The sequence below is a fragment of the Aureobasidium melanogenum genome (genome assembly GCF_000721775.1).
Source record: "Aureobasidium melanogenum CBS 110374 unplaced genomic scaffold scaffold_29, whole genome shotgun sequence".
Lineage (NCBI taxonomy): Eukaryota > Fungi > Ascomycota > Dothideomycetes > Dothideales > Saccotheciaceae > Aureobasidium > Aureobasidium melanogenum.
In genome coordinates, this window is record NW_024470081.1 from 242,048 (window position 1) to 260,933 (window position 18,886).

The 18,886-nt window shown below is 50.4% G+C and overlaps 9 protein-coding genes across 9 annotated transcripts; 6 read left to right on the forward strand and 3 right to left on the reverse strand.

Moving 5' to 3' along the window:
• Nucleotides 1–80: 80 nt before the first annotated feature.
• M437DRAFT_58811 (tyrosine protein kinase) lies at nt 81–896 on the forward strand (the record flags this gene model as incomplete). Its single annotated transcript, XM_041023460.1, has 1 exon — nt 81–896. The coding sequence occupies one exon, from the start codon at nt 81–83 to the stop codon at nt 894–896; it is 816 nt and encodes a 271-aa protein (XP_040875819.1).
• A 1-nt stretch (nt 897) lies between these two features.
• M437DRAFT_78807 (thioredoxin-like protein) lies at nt 898–1,625 on the reverse strand (the record flags this gene model as incomplete). The annotated part of the gene is made up of 2 exons (XM_041027057.1): nt 898–1,525; nt 1,576–1,625. 2 exons carry the CDS (start codon nt 1,623–1,625, stop codon nt 898–900), a joined length of 678 nt encoding a protein of 225 aa, XP_040875820.1.
• A 668-nt stretch (nt 1,626–2,293) lies between these two features.
• M437DRAFT_58582 (uncharacterized protein) lies at nt 2,294–3,358 on the forward strand (the record flags this gene model as incomplete). The annotated part of the gene is made up of 1 exon (XM_041023422.1): nt 2,294–3,358. One exon carries the CDS (start codon nt 2,294–2,296, stop codon nt 3,356–3,358), a length of 1,065 nt encoding a protein of 354 aa, XP_040875821.1.
• Nucleotides 3,359–4,195: 837 nt separating this feature from the next.
• M437DRAFT_58687 (putative P450 monooxygenase) lies at nt 4,196–5,855 on the reverse strand (the record flags this gene model as incomplete). The annotated part of the gene is made up of 2 exons (XM_041023437.1): nt 4,196–5,520; nt 5,666–5,855. 2 exons carry the CDS (start codon nt 5,853–5,855, stop codon nt 4,196–4,198), a joined length of 1,515 nt encoding a protein of 504 aa, XP_040875822.1.
• Nucleotides 5,856–7,123: 1,268 nt separating this feature from the next.
• M437DRAFT_78810 (S-adenosyl-L-methionine-dependent methyltransferase) lies at nt 7,124–8,588 on the forward strand (the record flags this gene model as incomplete). Its single annotated transcript, XM_041027058.1, has 9 exons — nt 7,124–7,195; nt 7,258–7,295; nt 7,361–7,431; nt 7,487–7,524; nt 7,582–7,600; nt 7,655–7,771; nt 7,820–7,880; nt 7,933–8,070; nt 8,126–8,588. 9 exons carry the CDS (start codon nt 7,124–7,126, stop codon nt 8,586–8,588), a joined length of 1,017 nt encoding a protein of 338 aa, XP_040875823.1.
• Nucleotides 8,589–9,429: 841 nt separating this feature from the next.
• Nucleotides 9,430–10,183, forward strand: M437DRAFT_88336 (ubiquitin; the record flags this gene model as incomplete). Its single annotated transcript, XM_041028799.1, has 2 exons — nt 9,430–9,451; nt 9,516–10,183. 2 exons carry the CDS (start codon nt 9,430–9,432, stop codon nt 10,181–10,183), a joined length of 690 nt encoding a protein of 229 aa, XP_040875824.1.
• A 389-nt stretch (nt 10,184–10,572) lies between these two features.
• M437DRAFT_58621 (zf-UBP-domain-containing protein) lies at nt 10,573–12,625 on the forward strand (the record flags this gene model as incomplete). The annotated part of the gene is made up of 2 exons (XM_041023426.1): nt 10,573–11,349; nt 11,405–12,625. 2 exons carry the CDS (start codon nt 10,573–10,575, stop codon nt 12,623–12,625), a joined length of 1,998 nt encoding a protein of 665 aa, XP_040875825.1.
• A 2,282-nt stretch (nt 12,626–14,907) lies between these two features.
• Nucleotides 14,908–15,605, forward strand: M437DRAFT_15458 (uncharacterized protein; the record flags this gene model as incomplete). The annotated part of the gene is made up of 2 exons (XM_041018811.1): nt 14,908–14,932; nt 15,190–15,605. Coding segments are annotated over 2 exons (441 nt in total), but the record flags the coding sequence as incomplete, so codon positions are not given.
• A 771-nt stretch (nt 15,606–16,376) lies between these two features.
• Nucleotides 16,377–18,508, reverse strand: M437DRAFT_88339 (aorsin; the record flags this gene model as incomplete). The annotated part of the gene is made up of 3 exons (XM_041028800.1): nt 16,377–16,432; nt 16,490–18,183; nt 18,285–18,508. The coding sequence occupies 3 exons, from the start codon at nt 18,506–18,508 to the stop codon at nt 16,377–16,379; spliced, it is 1,974 nt and encodes a 657-aa protein (XP_040875827.1).
• Nucleotides 18,509–18,886: the final 378 nt, after the last annotated feature.

Below are 18,886 nucleotides of genomic sequence, written 5' to 3' on the forward strand. Positions count from 1 at the left end.
TAGTTTGCGCTTTGGCTGTGACGCTCTTGCTCGAGACAGGAACATTTCTCTCTGTCACATTCAAGTCAAAATATCCAGCTATGGCATCAACCGACAGTGCCTCGACTGGCCAAGTGCACCATCAGTTACCCTTCCCCTTCTCAAACCAAGACGACTTGACGCCAGCTCCGCTTCTACTTACCCAAGGCGCTGAAGCCTTGGTCTACCGCACCACCTTCCTCACACCTTCGACAGCTTGCGCCCTCAAGTACCGACCAGCGAAGCCATGGAGACACCGTACTCTGGACATGCGATTGACTCGTCAGCGAATTCTTGCAGAAGCTAGAGTGCTTACTCGTTGTCGTCGTGAGGGTGTTGCTGTCCCCGCCGTCTTGGGACTTGACTGGGAGCGTGGATGGTTGGCACAAGAATGGATCTATGGCAATACTGTTCGCAGAGTCCTGGATTGGGTCCATAAGGAGAGCAGTCTGTCCAACAGCGAGAAAGAGCAACAGGTGCACGATTTGTTGCGAAGAATTGGCAGTGCCCTTGGCCGCCTGCACGAAAGAGGCCTGGTTCACGGTGATTTGACAACCAGCAACCTCATGCTGCGACCTGCTGAAAGCGATGTTAACAAAGAGGACAAGCAAGTCGGAAAGACCATTCGCATTGTCAACACTAATGGGGAAATTGTCCTGATCGATTTTGGTCTTGCACAGCAGACGGTACAAGAAGAGGACAAGGCTGTCGATCTCTACGTGCTTGAAAGAGCCTTCGCTTCTACACATCCTGAGGTGGAGGACGACTTCGGTCACCTGCTGCAAGCCTACGGCGAGAGCTACAAAGGCGCCAAGACAGTACTCAAAAGACTGGAAGACGTCCGCATGAGAGGAAGAAAGAAGAGCATGTTAGGTTGATTCAGCCACTCTCCTTGGCTACCTGCTGCAGCACCTTGACATACTCATCGACTTCTTTGCAGCCCTCGAGCGTAAAGTCGCGTCTCTTACCTTCAAAGACAATATATGGCACTGCATCCACCCCGTTGCCTGCCTGTTCTCGGATCAACATCTTGACATCCATCAGCCCCTCGTCTTCGTCCTCGACCAGCTTCTTGGCCTCTGTCTCACTGAGCCCTGCTTCTCCTAACGCCTTCAGCAGCGTCTCCTTGGAGCTCGGATGTTGCTCCTCCTCGAAGTACTGTCGGTATAAACTGTCGACAACCTTCTCAGCTACATCAGGTCCTTTGGCCTCTTGAACGAGCTGAATGACCCTATGCGCCTGAAGGGTGTTGCCAACTCTTCCACCGAACTTATATGCAATCCCTTCGGCTTTGCCATATGCTGTCATTAGTACCACATACTTGCGCATGTGCTCTTCATCTCCATTGAACTTGGCGTCGCGATACCAGGCATACTTGTCTTCGCCCTCTTGCGGCGCATCAGGGTATAGTTGGTAGGGAAGGTACTTGATAGTGAACGTCACTCCCGGATTGGTAGATCGGACTTGTTCAAGCGCCTTTGCGAGGCGCCTCCTAGCAAGATAGGTCCTGCCATTGATTAGTTTGTCTCTAGGAATGAATGGAGCGGCGGAGCGAACCATGGACAGATGGTATCTAGTGTGAAGGATATTTGAGACTGATAAACCATGATGACGACGATTTTGTAAGGCTGGTTCTCGAACAACGTTGACTTGTGCTATGCCGTATAATATAGTCTTGAAAGCCGAAAAGGTATGACGGTCGAAAGTGAGCGGGCAGCCGTTTAGATATGCCAGCCCCTCCAACGACCCCGCCATCGGCATCAAGAAGCTTTCGAGCTTGGCGTCATGGATGGCTGGAAGGTGACTGCGCACTACTTTGATTCTCCCTCCTCTCTTTCTTGATCGGGCACACATTGACCCTTCGGCCGACCCTCCATGGTCTCACAAGATCCAGCATTCCATCTTCCTACCCATGATCGTGATCGCTTTCGGTCCGGCTGTCGTGTAATCTCTCACAGCAACCCGTTATGCAACCAACGGCAGCGTTGACATTTGCCAGCCTGCATGAACAGCGGCCGCAGCCTTCAAAACGGCCACAGACGGTAGAAAATATTGTAAGTTGAGTTGGCAGAAAAGAAGTGGTATATAAGATCAAGATCGCAGGATGCAGGTACGTTTCTTCTCTCATCCATCAATATACCGAATTCAGCAATATCTTGCTACACCAATATCGTATCAACAACTTCGTCAAAGCTGGTCTTCTAGTCTCGTTCTTGGATTGCTTCGAATATCTTTCTTGACTTGATCTTGCACTTTTTTTTTTTGACTACCCAATATGAAGGCAGCAAACAACGTCCTTCTACTAGCCACTGCAGCCTTAAGTACTGCTCAGGTCATCAAGAATGGCAACGGCACCTACACTTGCGCTCTTCCATCAGGTGCATACTGTGTATCAGCTTCCCTCGAGAGCAACATGATCATTCGTTGCACTAATGGCATCGGGTATGCCAGCGATTGCGATGATCGTCTCGCGGACAAGGCCCCTCTGGGTTCGTCCTACTCGCCCTGCTGGCAGGCATCACCCCGATCTGGCAATGCACAATGCTCCAAGAACGGAATCATCTATCCTGATGGCAACAACACAACACCCTATCCAATTCCCAACTATCAAAAGATCAGCGCCAGTATCTCTAGCGCTGCCACAGCGACCACTGAGGCAACCAAATGGCCATACAATGCCAACTTCACCACATTCACAAGTACCTCTACATCGACAAACACGCACACTACGACTGTCTACATTTCAGGGGCCCCTCAGGCTGCATATGGGAACTCGACATCATCTGATCCAAATGCAACTCTGAATGGAGATCTCGCACTTGCGACTGCCTCCTCTTCAACCTCATCATCAGCACCCTACCTGCCATACTTCCCTGCAGTCGTCCTGCCCACTTCAACACAGTACACCACCGACATGGTTTACAGCTACACAACTGTTTGTCCAGCTGGCGCGACGGTCACCGATTCTGCAGGCGCAGAAGCCGTACTGGCCACTCCCTCGACCATTACTTTGACCACCACAAGCCAAACCACCCTCACTGCTACCGCGGTCGTCTCCCTGAACTCGCCTGTCTTTGCATGGGACGTCTCCAGTACTTCTACGACGACTGAGTACGCACCTGTGATGACAGCTGTTGCTGCTGCTCCGTACTCCTGGAGCAATCAGACATGGAGCAATGCCACTACTCTGACTGTTGTGGGCACTGCTGCACCTGCTCCTGCGGCTTCATCTTCTCCTTACCCGGCATGGAACCAAACTGTTGTGCCATACACAGGAGCCGCAGGCAAAACCGGTGTTTCCTTTGCGGCTGCTCTGCTTTCCCTGGCAGCATTGTTGTGAGGGAATGGGAATCTTGATTGAAGAAACCTGGTTGTTTCTCAAGACTGTATGAGCCGGATCTCATACAAGGCGCTGGTTTCGTCTTGATGATCATTATATATAAACAGTAGATAGAACATAGTATTTCCACACATAAACATTCTCCCTCCAGATTCGATCATCATTTTCGTTCCTACTTGCAGTCACGGCCAGTCCAAAAACATGTGTCACGTAGTCTTCTCGGAATGGCTTGATAGTGGCAAGAGAACCAAATCATCGGTGCAGAGAGATGGGTCAAGATAGTGTGACCAGCGAGTTTTTGGATGTTCTCGCCATGACCCTGTCATGGTTTTTCATCACCCTTACTTCAACTATCACCATGCCATTTGCACAACAGTGGGAAGAGAGTGTAGATAGCTCTGTGAGTTCTTCTGGGTCCCATGGAATTGCTCCACAAGGCTGACTCTTGACACACGGTGTTGCAGTTTGAATGATCTCGGCCAGATCTGAATAATTCGAATCACGAAAGGTCATCAGCAAGACTACAAACTCGCTGGACATGGCTCATGCGTACTCTAGTTCGAACAACAATGCTTGAGTACATGATGCAAGTTGATGGTATTACCATTCTCCATGGCCCAAGACCAATCTAACATATCTCTGAGTAATCGAAAGAGAAACAAGAAGAGCAGTATCTACAGAACTCAAATCAGTCCGAAGTCGAATATGTACAAATATTATTCCTTCGCTCAAGATTCAGGAGCACCAGGTAGTGCAGCTACATCGCCATAGCTAGCATGAACTCCATTCGCTTCAGCAGAATCGGCGTCTGGGCGGCGCGTGATGCGGAACATCATGTCAGTGTGCAGGAAAAAGCCTACACAACGCTCGACGAATGGTTTCGAGAGACTGGCGGGTTGGAGTTCGTAACGAATAAGAGTCTGTTGTGATGGTTAGTGAGGGACAGAAGAAGAGAGCAAAAACACTTACCTCAATAACACCTTTGTTCAACTCCATGGTCGCAACACCTCTACCGAGACATCCGAAACGTCCGTACCCAAACACCAAACCCACTGTTTCTGTCATTCTTTCTAGACGCTTTCTTTCAGCCTCAGAAGCATCGCGTAAGAGCCATCGCTCGGGTCTGAAAATTTCTGGATCGACGCCGTAGATGTCTTTGTCGCGTTGCATACCCCACGAGTTCCAAGCAATTTGAGTGCCGCCTTTGACGAATTTTCCATCGATGGTTGCACCTTCTGGAGGCACGGCTTTGGCAAGCAGACCAGTAACTGGCGGATACATACGCAAACCCTCTTTGATACAAGCCTGCAAATACGGCAAAGCACGAGCTTCAGCGTCGCGAATAACAGGTCTGGAGACTTTGCCCGCAGCCAACGCATTCTTGAACTCTGCCACAAGACGAGAGTGCACGTGTGGTGTAGTGGAGATAAAGTGTAATGTCATGCGTATCGCTGAGGCTGTACTATCGCTGCCAGCAGTGATTTGTGTCAAGGTCTCGGATTCGAGTTGTTCTTGGGTGAGGCCGCGTTTTATGAATGAGCCTAACATGTCGTGGCGCACTACTGGCTTTTCGCCGAAGCGTTCGTCTACGCGCTCTTTGGCGAAGCCCATGACGCGGCCGAGACCACGTTTGTCTGTTGATTTGGGCATGACATGTTTCAGCAGAGGCAGACGCAAGATTTTCTGAAGTTCGGGGTATGCACCGAAGAGGATGATGGCAGGAAGGAATTCTTGGAGATTGTCGATGTAGCCGAAGGGGTCGTCGTCTCTTTCCAGAAAGCCGAATTCTTGACCAAAGGCAATGCTTGAGATGACGTCCAGAGTAAAATAGGAGTAAAGGCGAGAAATGTCCACTGGACGGTAGTCCCTTTCTGAAGAAACATACTTCGAGTCGATGAGCTCGAACAGTTGCAAGAGGCGATAGTCAACATCGTCTTCCATATGGAGATTCTCCTTGCCAGAATATCCAGTCGACATGCGATTGCGAAGGTCTGCATGGACTCCCTCGTCAATCACGGATGTGATGTTGTCCCTTGTCGGGTGCAGTCGCAAGGCTGTGTACCATTCACTGCGGACAAAAGGGCTGCGCACAGCGTGCATACGTTTATATAGTTCCGGATCAGTGGTGATGAGCATGTTGGGTGACACCCGAGCAGTTGGCCCTGTCCTACAATCAGCATGATGGTACAATTTATGAAACACAAAGCATGCTAAGCGCATTTGCGATTGGTTGGGCAGGACGACATGTGCTCTTCTCCCACAACGACAATTTTGCTCCTTCTTCATCTGAAATGGATGCCTACTAACCATATTTATCATTTACTTCTGTAAATGCAATGTTCATCTTTCCAGAGCCATTGGCTCTTAAAAGCCACAACCTCGAGAATCCTGCTGACCATGGTCCCTTGAACTCACTCAACGCCCAATACTGTTGCAGGGTACGTATTGCATAAAGCACCAAGAGACTCAAGCCTACGATTAGGACGACTGGCAACATGGCCGGCAAATATCAGAGAGCAGTACGTGGTATGCTCTTCGAGCCCACTGCAGTAGCCCGAGTCCTGTTGGTGCACAACCACGTCAAAGGATCCGCCGGGCTGGGATTTCCTCCGGCCAGTAAGAGGTTAAAGCAATGACGCTTTCTCTGCAGGATTCAGGCCTGATGATGCGTCGATCGTGCTGGCGGCAGCTTTCTTGGTCAAGAGCAGGGATGCAATGGAAGTGGAGGATGAAAAATGCGGTCGGATCAAGAGGATTGAAACATGTTGGCGCAAAAAGGGAACACGAAATGTACATATTACCAACCTAAGGCTTGATCATATAGGACCGGCAAAGCATAGCACCTCGGAACGACTCCTTTGGTCAGCCGCGATATTGAACTTTCAGGGTTCTAAATGGTCTCTGGTGGCTTGTCGTTTATCAAAGAATCTGCTGATGACATGCGAAGCGAAGTCTGCAATGAGCCGGCCGTGGCGTCGCCAGTGCATGCACCAATGCATGGCCTAGCATGGCAAGCGGGCGATCGTCCCTGTCAATGGTCTGAGTGCCCAGTTTGGCTGTGTGGGATGGCACCCCCTCCACCTCCATGTCTCGTGGACGCAGGGCCAGACGGGCTGTCGTTGCAAGCTGAGGAATGTGGCACTCTTGACCTCTTGACTCTCGCTTGCACAAGGAGCACGATTCCCGTGTCCTGCCGGAGGTCAGCTAACGGCTACGTGCAGCAAAGCCAGCCACGCGAGAGAGGGATCAGCAAAGGGTGAGCGCAAGTCAGCATTCGTAAAGACCATTCATTTGCAAGCGCTCCACAGCAATCAAGACAAAAGATTCCGTCAGAAGTTTAGGTGGTGGGCTTGGGTGGGCTGAAGGAAGTCCAAGCGCGACAGGACTCGGCACGGCTCGAAGGCGCGAAACGAATGTCTCAAAAGGCACGCTGCCCACGGATTCCGACGAGTCATGGACCGGGGTGCCGCATCACGAGCATTTTCGTCAACAGATCAAACAATCGTGATAGCGTCGGCAGTTGTTCTGAATTTTTTTTTTAATTACATTCTTCTTTTCTTCGAATACTTGTTATCTGCACTCCACTCGTCAACGGCTTAGAGTGCACCCTGAACCAAACATCGGACGTGGATGCACGACTGATAGATCGATAAATCCGAACGTCCTTTATCGTGTGCTTTGAAGAGACCAAAATAGTAGCGCTCGTTCTGCAAGGGCTTCAAGTCCAGCACACACGCGGGCTTGGTACAATACCCATTCTCAATCATGGCCGATGAGCCTGTGGAAAGCGAGAGCATCAGTCTCAACCACGCCAGAGAACAGACTCTTGAGGCCGATGTAAGCGACACCAATGAATACCGGAACATGAAATGAATGTTGACCACTTCGGGTCGTCATAGTCGTGGAGCGATAATGATTCCGCACTGGGTGATGATACGTGAGTTGGCTATTTCTCCGCCTTGATCGTTTGCTTGAAGCCTGGAGAGCTGACAGTATGAACAGCCAAAGCACAACCACATCGTTGAGCGAGTCAATATATAACTATCGCCAGGAGCATGGCCGCACATATCACTGTACGTGGCAGCATTTGAAATATCGTTCGAGTCGCCCGATATTGACTTGGGATAGCTTACAAGGATGGACAATATGTCTTCCCGAATGACGAGGTATGATTTATCCTCATCTGCTCTATACCGTCTATTGACACCATGTCCACTTGACAGCGCGAGCAAGACCGACTAGGCAAGGAACCTCACAAGTCTCCCCGTTTGAGCAAAAGCTGAACATTGCGTATAGACCTGCAACATCATATGTGTAACTTGACCTATAGACGACTGCATCTAGCGCCTCTAGAGAAACCCAGACATGCTCTTGATATCGGGACTGGAACTGGAATCTGGGCAATGGACTTCGGTAAATATAACAATGCATGCTCGTGGCGGATCGGTCTAACTCAAGCAGCGGATCAGTACCCTGAATGCGAGGTCATCGGCATCGACCTTAGTCCATCACAGCCCACGTTGTGAGTGTTCAACACAGACCATCAGCTCAGACACTCGCTGATAGTTTTCAAGCGTTCCACCAAACTTGAAGTACATTATAGACGATGCGGAAGAGCTCTGGGTGTACGACCATCGGTTCGACTACGTTCACTGCAGACTCATGGCCGGATGTTTCGCAGATCCAGAGAGACTCATACAGCAAGTGTTTGAGTAAGTACATTTGCGAGACTGTCTGTCTCAGATGCAAATTGACCATGATGTGTAGCAACCTGGAACCTGGCGGCTATCTTGAATTTCAAGATTACGGATTACCTTGTAGAAGCGTCGACGACACACTGGTCGGCACATCTCTGGAGAAATGGGGTATATTGATGTGCGAAGCCGCTCGGAAGCTTGGCCGTCCAATGGGCACAGAAGTGTCAGAGAAGTACAGAGAGTGGATGGAAGCAGCTGGATTTGTGGATATTCAGGAGCAACACTTCATGTGGCCATCAAATCCGTGGCCCAAGGACAAATACATGAAGGAACTGGGCAACTGGAATATGATCAACATTCTTGAGGGCCTTGAAGGATTTTGTCTGGCATTGATGACCAGAGGACTTGGTTGGAAGAAAGAAGAGGTCGATGTGTTTGTCGCCAAAGTCTCAGCCGATGTCAAGAACAGGGGTATTCACGCCTACTATCCGATGCCGGTCGTCTGGGGTAGGAAGCCTCTGACAGCGAATTGAGAAACAGATGGCAAGAAGAAGGAGTCGCTCATTCATAATTAAAGAGCACTGTACAAGTGTTTGACGAGGAAATGAGCATTGGTACGTTATCAAGTCAGCAGAGCGGACAGAAGATACGCAAAGGCCAACTTATGATAACAAGATCGAAACAAACAGCGAGTCAGGCAAACACTCTATGCCTCAACACTCTACAAGTATGCTCACCTTTGTGTTTCATCGGCTAACCACACCAAGAACCTGTAGAGGCGTTCTATCTCCCGAAGCATATTCAAATACAGACCTGCTCTGAAACTTGATAATAACCGTAGGAACGTCTTGGCATGGGACGATTTGAACGAGATCAATGAAGTCACGGTTGTGGCTTCCCCGCGATGCCTTTCGGAGGTAAGCCGCCGATAAGAATGTACCAAAGTGGTCAAGGTTGGGGTCAGACTGTCTCGCCACCCATCGGAGTGAAAGAGCGAAGGACGAGACAGAAAGACTGCTTGCTTAACAATTCAAGTGAAGGCAAAGCAAACAAGAGAATAATTTGATTAAGGCAGTGCAGAAAGATTCAGTTCTTGCCACGTTGGGAAGGTTCTGGCACGTTCCGAGGTCCCGTTGCTGCCTCATCACTGGTGCTTGGGTTGCGACAACACCGCTTTGGGGGGCGTCATCCAATCAGCCACACTCACTCCCGCCGCTCTCACTGCGCGACTTCCAATACTTAAGCCCTTCCGACCACCTGCTTCCACCTTTCCTCCCTTCACAACAACCATCTTCTTTCATCCACTTCGCCTCTTCTCATCAAGGCGCATCATCTACACTACATCCACACATACACCAAACACTCTCAAGCAACATGCAGATCTTCGTCAAGACCCGTAAGTAACCGTCGACCCCGCTTCACCGCCACTGCGCGCAACCAGCTGCTAACATGCTCATCAGTCACCGGCAAGACCATCACCCTTGAGGTTGAGTCTTCTGACACCATTGACAACGTCAAGAGCAAGATCCAAGACAAGGAGGGCATTCCTCCGGACCAGCAGCGTCTTATCTTCGCCGGCAAGCAACTCGAAGACGGTCGCACCTTGAGCGACTACAACATCCAGAAGGAGTCGACTCTTCACCTTGTCCTCCGTCTGCGTGGTGGTATGCAGATCTTCGTCAAGACCCTCACTGGCAAGACCATCACTCTTGAGGTCGAGTCGTCCGACACCATCGACAATGTCAAGTCCAAGATCCAGGACAAGGAAGGCATTCCCCCAGACCAGCAGCGCCTGATCTTCGCTGGCAAGCAGCTTGAGGATGGCCGCACTCTCTCCGACTACAACATTCAGAAGGAATCCACGCTCCACCTTGTCCTTCGTCTCCGTGGTGGTATGCAAATCTTCGTCAAGACTCTGACCGGCAAGACTATCACACTCGAGGTTGAATCATCCGACACAATCGACAACGTCAAGTCAAAGATTCAGGATAAGGAGGGTATTCCCCCAGACCAGCAGCGCCTCATCTTCGCCGGAAAGCAGTTGGAAGACGGCCGTACACTCTCTGACTACAACATCCAGAAGGAGTCAACTCTGCACTTGGTGCTCAGACTTCGTGGCGGTCAGTAAGCGACAGGCATTGAGCCTTGATGATCTCTTTCGATGATGGGTCGGCGTTCATTTGCTTTCTATTACCTTTATTATGCCAGCCATGAAGCGGCTGCTACGACTAGCGTAGCCAATCAACTTTCTCAAAGAGCATTTGATGCTCTCAACAATATCACTCTTCACCTATTCTCCAATAATCTGTTCTTCCTGTGTCTTAATATCTGATGTGATAGACCTGAATTGGTTGTAGATCTATCCAGGTGAGTTTGCATGACTCAGGCACGGCACGTGATGCAATAGCATTGTTCGCTGGATGTCGACGGTGACGACGACTTGGTTTTCTTGTGACCAACTTCATTTAAGACATGGCATCGCGCAATGCTCATACAGCGACGGTGTTGTGGTGAGTAATGTCGGCCTACTTCTTCCATATCAAGCTTGAGCTGTATCCTTCGACACGCCCATCAGCTTCGTCGCAAGCTGCTCCAACCAACCTCTTCCGCCCAGATTCGACGACAGACATATTCAAATCTACGTTTCCCGCACATCGAACCTCGAAGACCACTTCCCATACGTTGTCAGCCCGACACTCGCCGAGAAGCTCGCTGGACAATCGCCCTACTGCTGCGAGTCGTCCAGCCTCCGCCCACGGCGATGCGCTCCTGTTACCTGAGAGGAACATTGCCCTGAAAGAGCCTGCTTCACCTACTATACCACCAAAGAAAGCCTCGAGCGAGATTGCCACCAGAGATTGGCGGTACGGCCCTGTCACCATCGAAAGCATCGACATGGAGCCCACCTCTACCAAGCTGCCTTCGACTGGTCTACACACCAAGGCGGCATATGTGCCATCGGCTGCCAAAGCAACTGATGTAGGCTGGGGTGTCGTACATCTGTACAGGGATTCTCAAGAGACGGCAGCATTGGACCATAAGCATATTAAAGACCATGTCGACTTCGACCCTCAACAGTGCAGTACTTTGTGCATTCTAGCGGTGCCGTCATGGATGATGCCTTCAGATCTGCTGGGATTTGTTGGAGACCAGGCAAGAGAAGATGTCAGCCACTTCAGGTTGATTAGGACTGGCCGTGCCAACAAATACATGGCTCTCATGAAGTTCAGACAGCCAAAGAAAGCTAGAGAATGGCAGAAATTGTGGAACGGAAAGCTCTTCAGCGCTATGGAGGTGAGCGACCAGAAACCTAGTTACAGAGAGTAGTTGTGTGCTAACACTGTCGTAGCCCGAAAACTGCCATGTCGTCTTCATCAAGTCTGTCGAGTTTTTAACTCCCGACTCAGATACATCTGACCCCGCCGCTTTCCCTCAAAACACTCAGGACCCATTCACCACATCTTCTAACTCTCTGTCCGCCAAGCCACATGCACCGCCGACGCCATCGCTTGTCGAGCTTCCTACATGTCCGGTGTGTCTCGAGCGCATGGATGAGACCACCGGTCTTTTGACCATCCTATGTCAACATGTATTTCACTGCGCCTGTCTTGAGAAGTGGCGCGGGTCGGGCTGTCCTGTGTGTCGTTACACGCAGTCACCCTCCTTCACCTTCCCCTATCCCCGACCTAGCCATTCTGACGCACAGACCGAAGTCGAACCTGCTTGTACTGTCTGCGCGACCACTACCAATCTCTGGATCTGCTTGATTTGCGGAAACACAGGCTGTGGTCGCTATGATTCAGCACACGCCTTTGCACATTGGGAAGCCACAAGCCACTGCTATGCCATGGACATCAACTCACAGCATGTCTGGGACTACGCTGGCGATGGCTATGTTCATCGCTTAATTCAGAACAAACCTGACAGCAAATTAATTGATCTGCCTGCTCGCCACCATCCTAACGCCGCCTTCCGTGCCGAAGCCGATGACCATGTGCCGCGAGAGAAGATGGAGAACATGGCTAACGAGTACACTTACCTCCTGACTAGTCAGTTGGACAGCCAGCGCCGTTACTACGAGGGCCAGCTCGAGCGTGCTGTTGACAAGGCCAGCACCGCTTCGGCCAAAGCTGAGGATGCTGCTAGAGCATGCAGCGCGCTCGCTGAAGAGATGGCCGTCCTGCGCGCACAGAACCAAGAGTATGCCTCTAGTGTTACTCGTATGGAGAAGAGTGTCGAAAAGGCCACAACTCGCGCCGAGAAGTTTGAGAAGATGGCTCGCGACATGTCTACTCAGCTACGTGAGGAGAAAACAATGAACGAGGGCTTGCTTCAGCGCATTCACGCCGCCGAAGCAAAGGCCAAAGAGAGTCAACAAGAGACCGAAAAGTTGAGGTTTGAGAAGGCAGACCTAGAGGAGATGAACCACGACCTGACTATGTTCATCAGTAGTCAGGAGAAAGTCAAGGAGTTGCAAGCTCAAGGCGAGGAAGTAGTCGAAGGATCGGCTTTTGCTCCCGAGCAGCAACAACCGCAAGGCAAGAGGAAGGGCAGGGGAAAGAAAAAGTAGCGGTGAATGCCCTTGAGGTGTTCAGCTTGTCATGAAGGTTTCCATTTTTACACGGCGTTGGTTGATACGGCAAGATACCCACAGGCAGGAAGCGATCTCTTAGTTTTTTGCATGCATAAACATTCGGAAGTAGCTCAGAACATGAAACGTCGATTATCGTCCACGTTTTTGCATATATGCTCGTAGCCCGTCGCGTGTAACTCTTGTTGGTTGTACATAAAAGAGGAGTGGCCAAAACGTGGCTGAGGACGGCCACTGACGCCTCGCGACAGTCAGCCAAACGACCGCCACTGCCAGCTACCTTCGGCTTGTCAACGACTACATATTTACATGTCAGTTTTGTGACGAGTCCAATACAGACACTCGCTTTCCAAAAAGTTTAAAAACGATTTGACCTTCGCGGCAGAGTTGAAGTTGAGGTAAAGGAAAGCACGAGCGACTCGTGCATGCAAGATCGATCAACACACCCTGTCGTCTTCACCGCCTATTGACCGCTCCTGCTTCGCGAGGCATCATCACATCACCGAGGCATCCAATTTCTTTGCACTTCGCTCATCGGAACAAAACACCAATGCAGTGCCCGTTACCATGCACGTCGGATCGCCAATGCAGCACATTTAGACACTTCAGGAGCCATCAGCTGTTCAACCTATCTGCAAGGCTGGCGTCAAACTCGAAAGCCATTTTCGCCCCTCAGTCACATCTCGCGACTATCGAATCGAGATGGCTCTTGGGACAAATCAGGGCCCGCCACAAAGGCAGGCAATACGAGGGGCCTCCATCTCTGTGCCTCAACATAGCTTGCCAAAGTGGCCGCTTTATCAAGCATACTTGGTTATATGCGTAGTAATTTAGCAAAGCTGCTCTTCGGTACCTGCCATGAACGATCCTACGGCACGTAAAGCCCCTTCCAAGATTTGCAGCTTGGAAGGACATGCTCTCAGTCCCTTGGTGGCTCGACCCCTCCTCGCTCTTGCTCCCCCACCATTCTGAGAGGAGACGGAAGCAGGGTACCTCGTGCCTCAGCAATGTCAAATGTGACCGCCAACGCACTCATACTTCCGATGCTCGTCTTTAACCCATTGGAGCGATGGGTCGCACACAACCAGACTTTGGCTTGTCTAGCGAAAGAACTAGCATCTCACAGAGTCACAGCTCTTTATTCATGGTACGCTATGTTGGCCAATGGAGGGACCCAGAACCCTGTCTTCGTTGCCTTGACAGACCCCGGGTCTTTCACTGAGCAACGTTGTAGAGCGCGAAGGGGATGGAAGGCTGCCTTGTGAAGCATCTTCACCAGTTAATTACCGTCTGCTGCAGTAGCCCCGCATAGCACCCACTCCGGCTGGCACCTCTTTAGGACCGGTGAGTCTACTATTCCTCCCTTTGGATCAATTGGCCGTCACTAGATATTCACATGATCTTGGTCCGGCTTGTTACCGAAAGCTAGAATGTGCAATCTCTGTCTCGACTGCACGACACTTGCGCCTAATCTAGGGGTCACGAACTCGACCACGTACCTGGTGCTTGTGGCTCTCCCGCGAACATGTCGCGCATTGATGTGGTATGCGCGAGGTAGTTCGGGCCTTGCCATCGGCATGCACCACGCTCTCTGTCGCACAGGAGTAGACGCTCGAGCACACATCCTAGAACCACGCAGGCTCGCTTCATTTCCTCTTCTTCGGATCTTCAACAGATGTTCCCAATGTGTGGCATGCAGCGCCAACACATCGAACAAGATTAGGGAGGGAGTTTGACGACCCAACTTGTCCTCGTCCTCGCCAGGCTTTCCTGTGTTGTCGTTCCCACAACGAACGCATCTGCAATGCACAACGGTATGTCCGTCGTGCACGCATGCGAATGGCTGACCCTTGTTACCGTACCTCTGGACTTCCCGCCGAGTCTTGATGTTGTGCTATTCAACGTCACTTCTTCGAGTCGCTTCTTTTTTGATTGTTCCTTCTATCTCGTGAAGACCGCCTCTTGTGTCAGGACCAGCCTGCTTTCTCAACTCTATTTATACGGTGTGTGCTTGAAGAAATATTTCTCGATCCAATTCTTCCCTTGGGCATCAATACATCTTGCGTTTCTTCTACCTGCATTAATCTTTCAATATTCTCTACTCTGCATCTGTCGATGTTCAGCCATCGACCATTCTGCGGTGTGACATATACGACACATATTTTGACAGCCCGTCTCTCCTACCAAAAACGACATTCCCTGCCTGAAGCTTCAAGCCACAGCAAGCAGGTCCATCTCTTTCGAGGTTCATACAAGCCATAATGTTCTACACAATGTATCTTGATGGTGAGTACTAGTTGCTTGTCTCCTTACACTCCCGAGTTGTCATTCTCGCATGCTTGTCGACTTTCGAGCGTGTACGTCTTCCACGTGTGACAACGGTAGCTTGCCGATGTCAAAGACACATGGCAAATCTGCAGGCTAGCATGGCGGCACTCAATAACAATTTCAAATGTCCAATTCGAGCATACTGCCCTGAGGGCAGAATCACTTCCAGCGTTCAATGCTATCATCTGAAATTTTACTAACAACATGCAATACAGGCCTCTGCAAACGCCGACACTGGCCTCAGCCCATGTTCCAACCATCAGTCACCCGTCACGGCTATACCTGTGTCGTCCGCGTCAACAACCGCGAGTATAGCACAGATGGCCAACACTACACAACCGAAGCATTGGCCCGTGATGCCGCCGCCACACGAGCCTATATGATCTGCCGCAACTTCTCCGTCAACGACGGCATGTATCCCGGACAAAAACCCGGCTCTGGCACTGTTCAAGGTCTACCTGTAGCTATTGGCTCAGGCCGCAAAAACATCAATGTATCCACCTCTGACGCCAACGATCAGAGAAGGCGGCTAGGTGAATTGAGGGAAGAAGACGAAGATGAGAACAGCAGTTGGACTTCTGGTGGGTCCAGCCCTCGAAGTGTGGATTCTGCTGTTGGAGGCATGAGGTCTGGTAATACTGGTGCTGGCAAACCTCATCATGCTAGACAGACTACTTGTGCTTGTCGTCGTGCTCCGATCTTGCAGCATTATCCTCGATGCCAACACTGTCTTCGCGATGCTGGATGGATGTCTTTCTGAACACTCCTTTAGCCTTTTGCAACAACAAAGTCACTGTTGATGATGGAGAAGGGGAAATGGGTTATGACGATATTAGACATTGACGATGCTCACGAAACATACCTTTATGACTATTTCTTAGCTACTCACGCTCTTCTTTTCTTCTCTCCTTCATGTCTCTAGTTCTCTAAATTCGTTCAGGAGACAACCAAAACATTCTTATCGAACAAAATCAGGCTGAGCGATATGAGATGCATAGATCTCATCGTCGTTCACTCAATTCATCTTTTATGCTTCCTTTCCATCCGTGTCCACTGATGCTACCCTCGACCTCTTCCAGCCCTACAGAAAGTAGTATTGTAAGCTGTCGCAATGTACAATTCCGTCTCCGCAAAGACTACCGCTTGTAGAATCATCGGAGGTTCAATACTCTTCTGTAGAGGTTACTGGGCCTTTTTACACGACTCTGAAGCTGAAGGCGCGAATGGAAGCTCTCCTTCCATTAGGTTCTCACCTCCTAGATGAGACCTGCTCACACAGGACAAGAGTGAATGTGAATGCTTTCGCTATCTATGATCAACTATGCTATATGAAATGCCTTTTTGCTTAAAGACGAGAAAGGCTCCAAACTCATTATTACATGCTCAATAAGATGGAATTAAACTAAGGCAGTCCCATGAAGAGACTCAGCATCTTAGGGTACGAAGGTGTTCCGAGTCCTGGAATCTGTGTTAGCTCATTGTTGACATCTTTCTAGAAAGGTTTTATGTTCTTACCAGTAACAGGGTCCCAGCCCTTGACTGCCGACAAGCCCTGAGTACCACAGCCAGGGTTTGTGCCGTTGACAATGTCATTGAGAACCTCAGGATGTGTGTAGAGAGTAGGGTTAACGAAACCAACAGGTCCCTTGCCTGCTGCAATACGTTCTTCGACAATGCGGTTGATGATCGAAGCAAAGATAGGTGCAGAGCCAGAAGTACCGCCCTCAAGAATGAATTTTCCGGCATTGAAGATACCGAAGTTGTCGCCATTGGCAGCGACATCGGGGATACCGCGTCCGTTGCGGTTGTAAACACCACCACCTGAGCTGTTGTACTGGCCATTCGTGTAGTACTTGTATGGTGGGTTGTGCTCCTCGAAGTAAGTTTTGATAGCAGAAGCCTGGTAGTCGGGAATGTCGAAGAGATTGGAGAAACCACCACCGGACGAGTAGCCAGACTCGGGGTCGTTGACTGCAGACTCGGGCTCGTAGACCGTGTGACCGGGGTAAATTTTGGTGCCACCAACGTTGGTGAGCCAGGGGCATGAGTTGGGATAAGTGGGCGAGAAAACAGTAGCGTTAGATCCCAGGCAGCCGTTCGCCGAACCATCCCCTCTGATACCACCAACACCAGTATCGCCAGAAGCAACGATGACAGAAACACCCTGGAGGCCAAGCTTGAGCAACTCGTTGCATTGACGCTCCTGATAATAAGCAGGCAGGTCTTGTTCTTGTTCTCCGTAAGAGATAGAGATGACATTAGTAGGCTTGTAAACACCGCACTGAAGTGATCCCTTGTATCCATTGCTTGCAGCAGTGTCGGGATACTTGGGGTCGAGAACCGGATCGTCGCCAGTCTCGCCGTAAGCAGAGTACGTGCAGTACGAACCGTCAATGGCGTCAAAGAAGGTGTTGAAAAGGCCGGTAGCGTTGGGGTCGTTGCCGAATGCGTAGTAGATGTCATCAGTTTGGTACAAAGTAGTGGTCTGAGGGTAGACGAGAGGATAAGCAAGTTGGAAGTCCAAGTCACTCTCACCACCAGCGAGCTGCAAGCTGACGGGGGCCTTTGCTCCGTCGATAAAGTTGGGAATAGGATGAGTGCCATTAGGAATGTAAGGTGTGAAGTTTCCGAAGAAACGATTCAGATCCTGCTGGGCGTAGTAATCGCCCTCCTCGAAGATACCAAGCGAGTTGTTCAGGCTGACTCTGGCATATGGATCATTGGGAGCGATCTGGTACAGTGCCTGGATACATGCCGGTGTCACGACCTGATCACAAGTGCTGAGAGAAGAGATGTTCTTGGGCATGAAAGGTGCCTGCTTGCGAGCCGGAGATCCTCTGAGTGTTCTCTTTGCTTTCTTTGCGCCACGCTTGCGAAGGTTGGCACCCTTGACACCTGGCGAGATGAAGTCGATGTGCTTTTGAATATGCTTAGGGACGTGATACTCATCACATGCTGCAACATAGTTGCCAGTGGAGCTGTGCTCAAACTCATGGTATTGGGTGTGTAGCAGATCTTCGATTTCCTGGGTAGTGGCATCGAAAGCAAACCAGGCCTTGTTGTCCGAATGGGTGATTCTGCGATCAGAGATGCCATTCTTCACGAGCCAGTCGCGAACAGCAGTCAATGTCTCGTTGGAAGGCGCAAATTTGGCGATGACCTCGTCGGATGTCCAGTGTTTGCCAAAGTTGGGAGATCCGGGGTGTGAACTGGAAATGTTAGTCTTGTGCTCATGCTTGTTCGAAAAACGTCTCAGGGGAAGGCCAATAACACATCCCAAGCATGACGCGCATTAAAAGAATAGACTTACACATCCATAAGATATTGGGCGCCATTGTGCAAGTTCTCTTGCTTCAAACCAACGCGAACAGGCAAGACAGTATCCTTTTCAATTCTATCTCTCTTCACCCACTTGGAAGTGGTAAAGCGGTGGGCAATTTCACGCTTCTCGTGGACAACATGAGTCTCGGGGACAGGCTTAGCAGCAGCCACAGCCAGCAGAGTGGCCAAGAAGGCCGACGAAGAGACACGCATAACGAACGAATGTCAAGACAAGCAACGAGTGTGGTGTATGCGAAGCAGAGGAAAGTGGGATTCAAGCATTTTTAAACAAGGTCGTTGACCAGGATCGACATTATTGTTACGGGGCGGAAAGAATAGGCGTCTTGTGATCGTCGTTTGTGCCTGCAGGTCCCACGCAGCACACTACTGCCACACGGCAGACATCGTTGGCGCTACGTTTGGTATTGACAGCCGACGTGATACCATCCGCAGAGATCGAAATGACCGTAGGGATACAGGGTACTCCTTGTTCCACCCGCCATCAATGTGGTTTATAACACGGATAGTCGGATGATTGGTGAGCGGACAATTTTTTGGTCTGACGTTTGTGCCTTCCACTTTCGGCTTGGC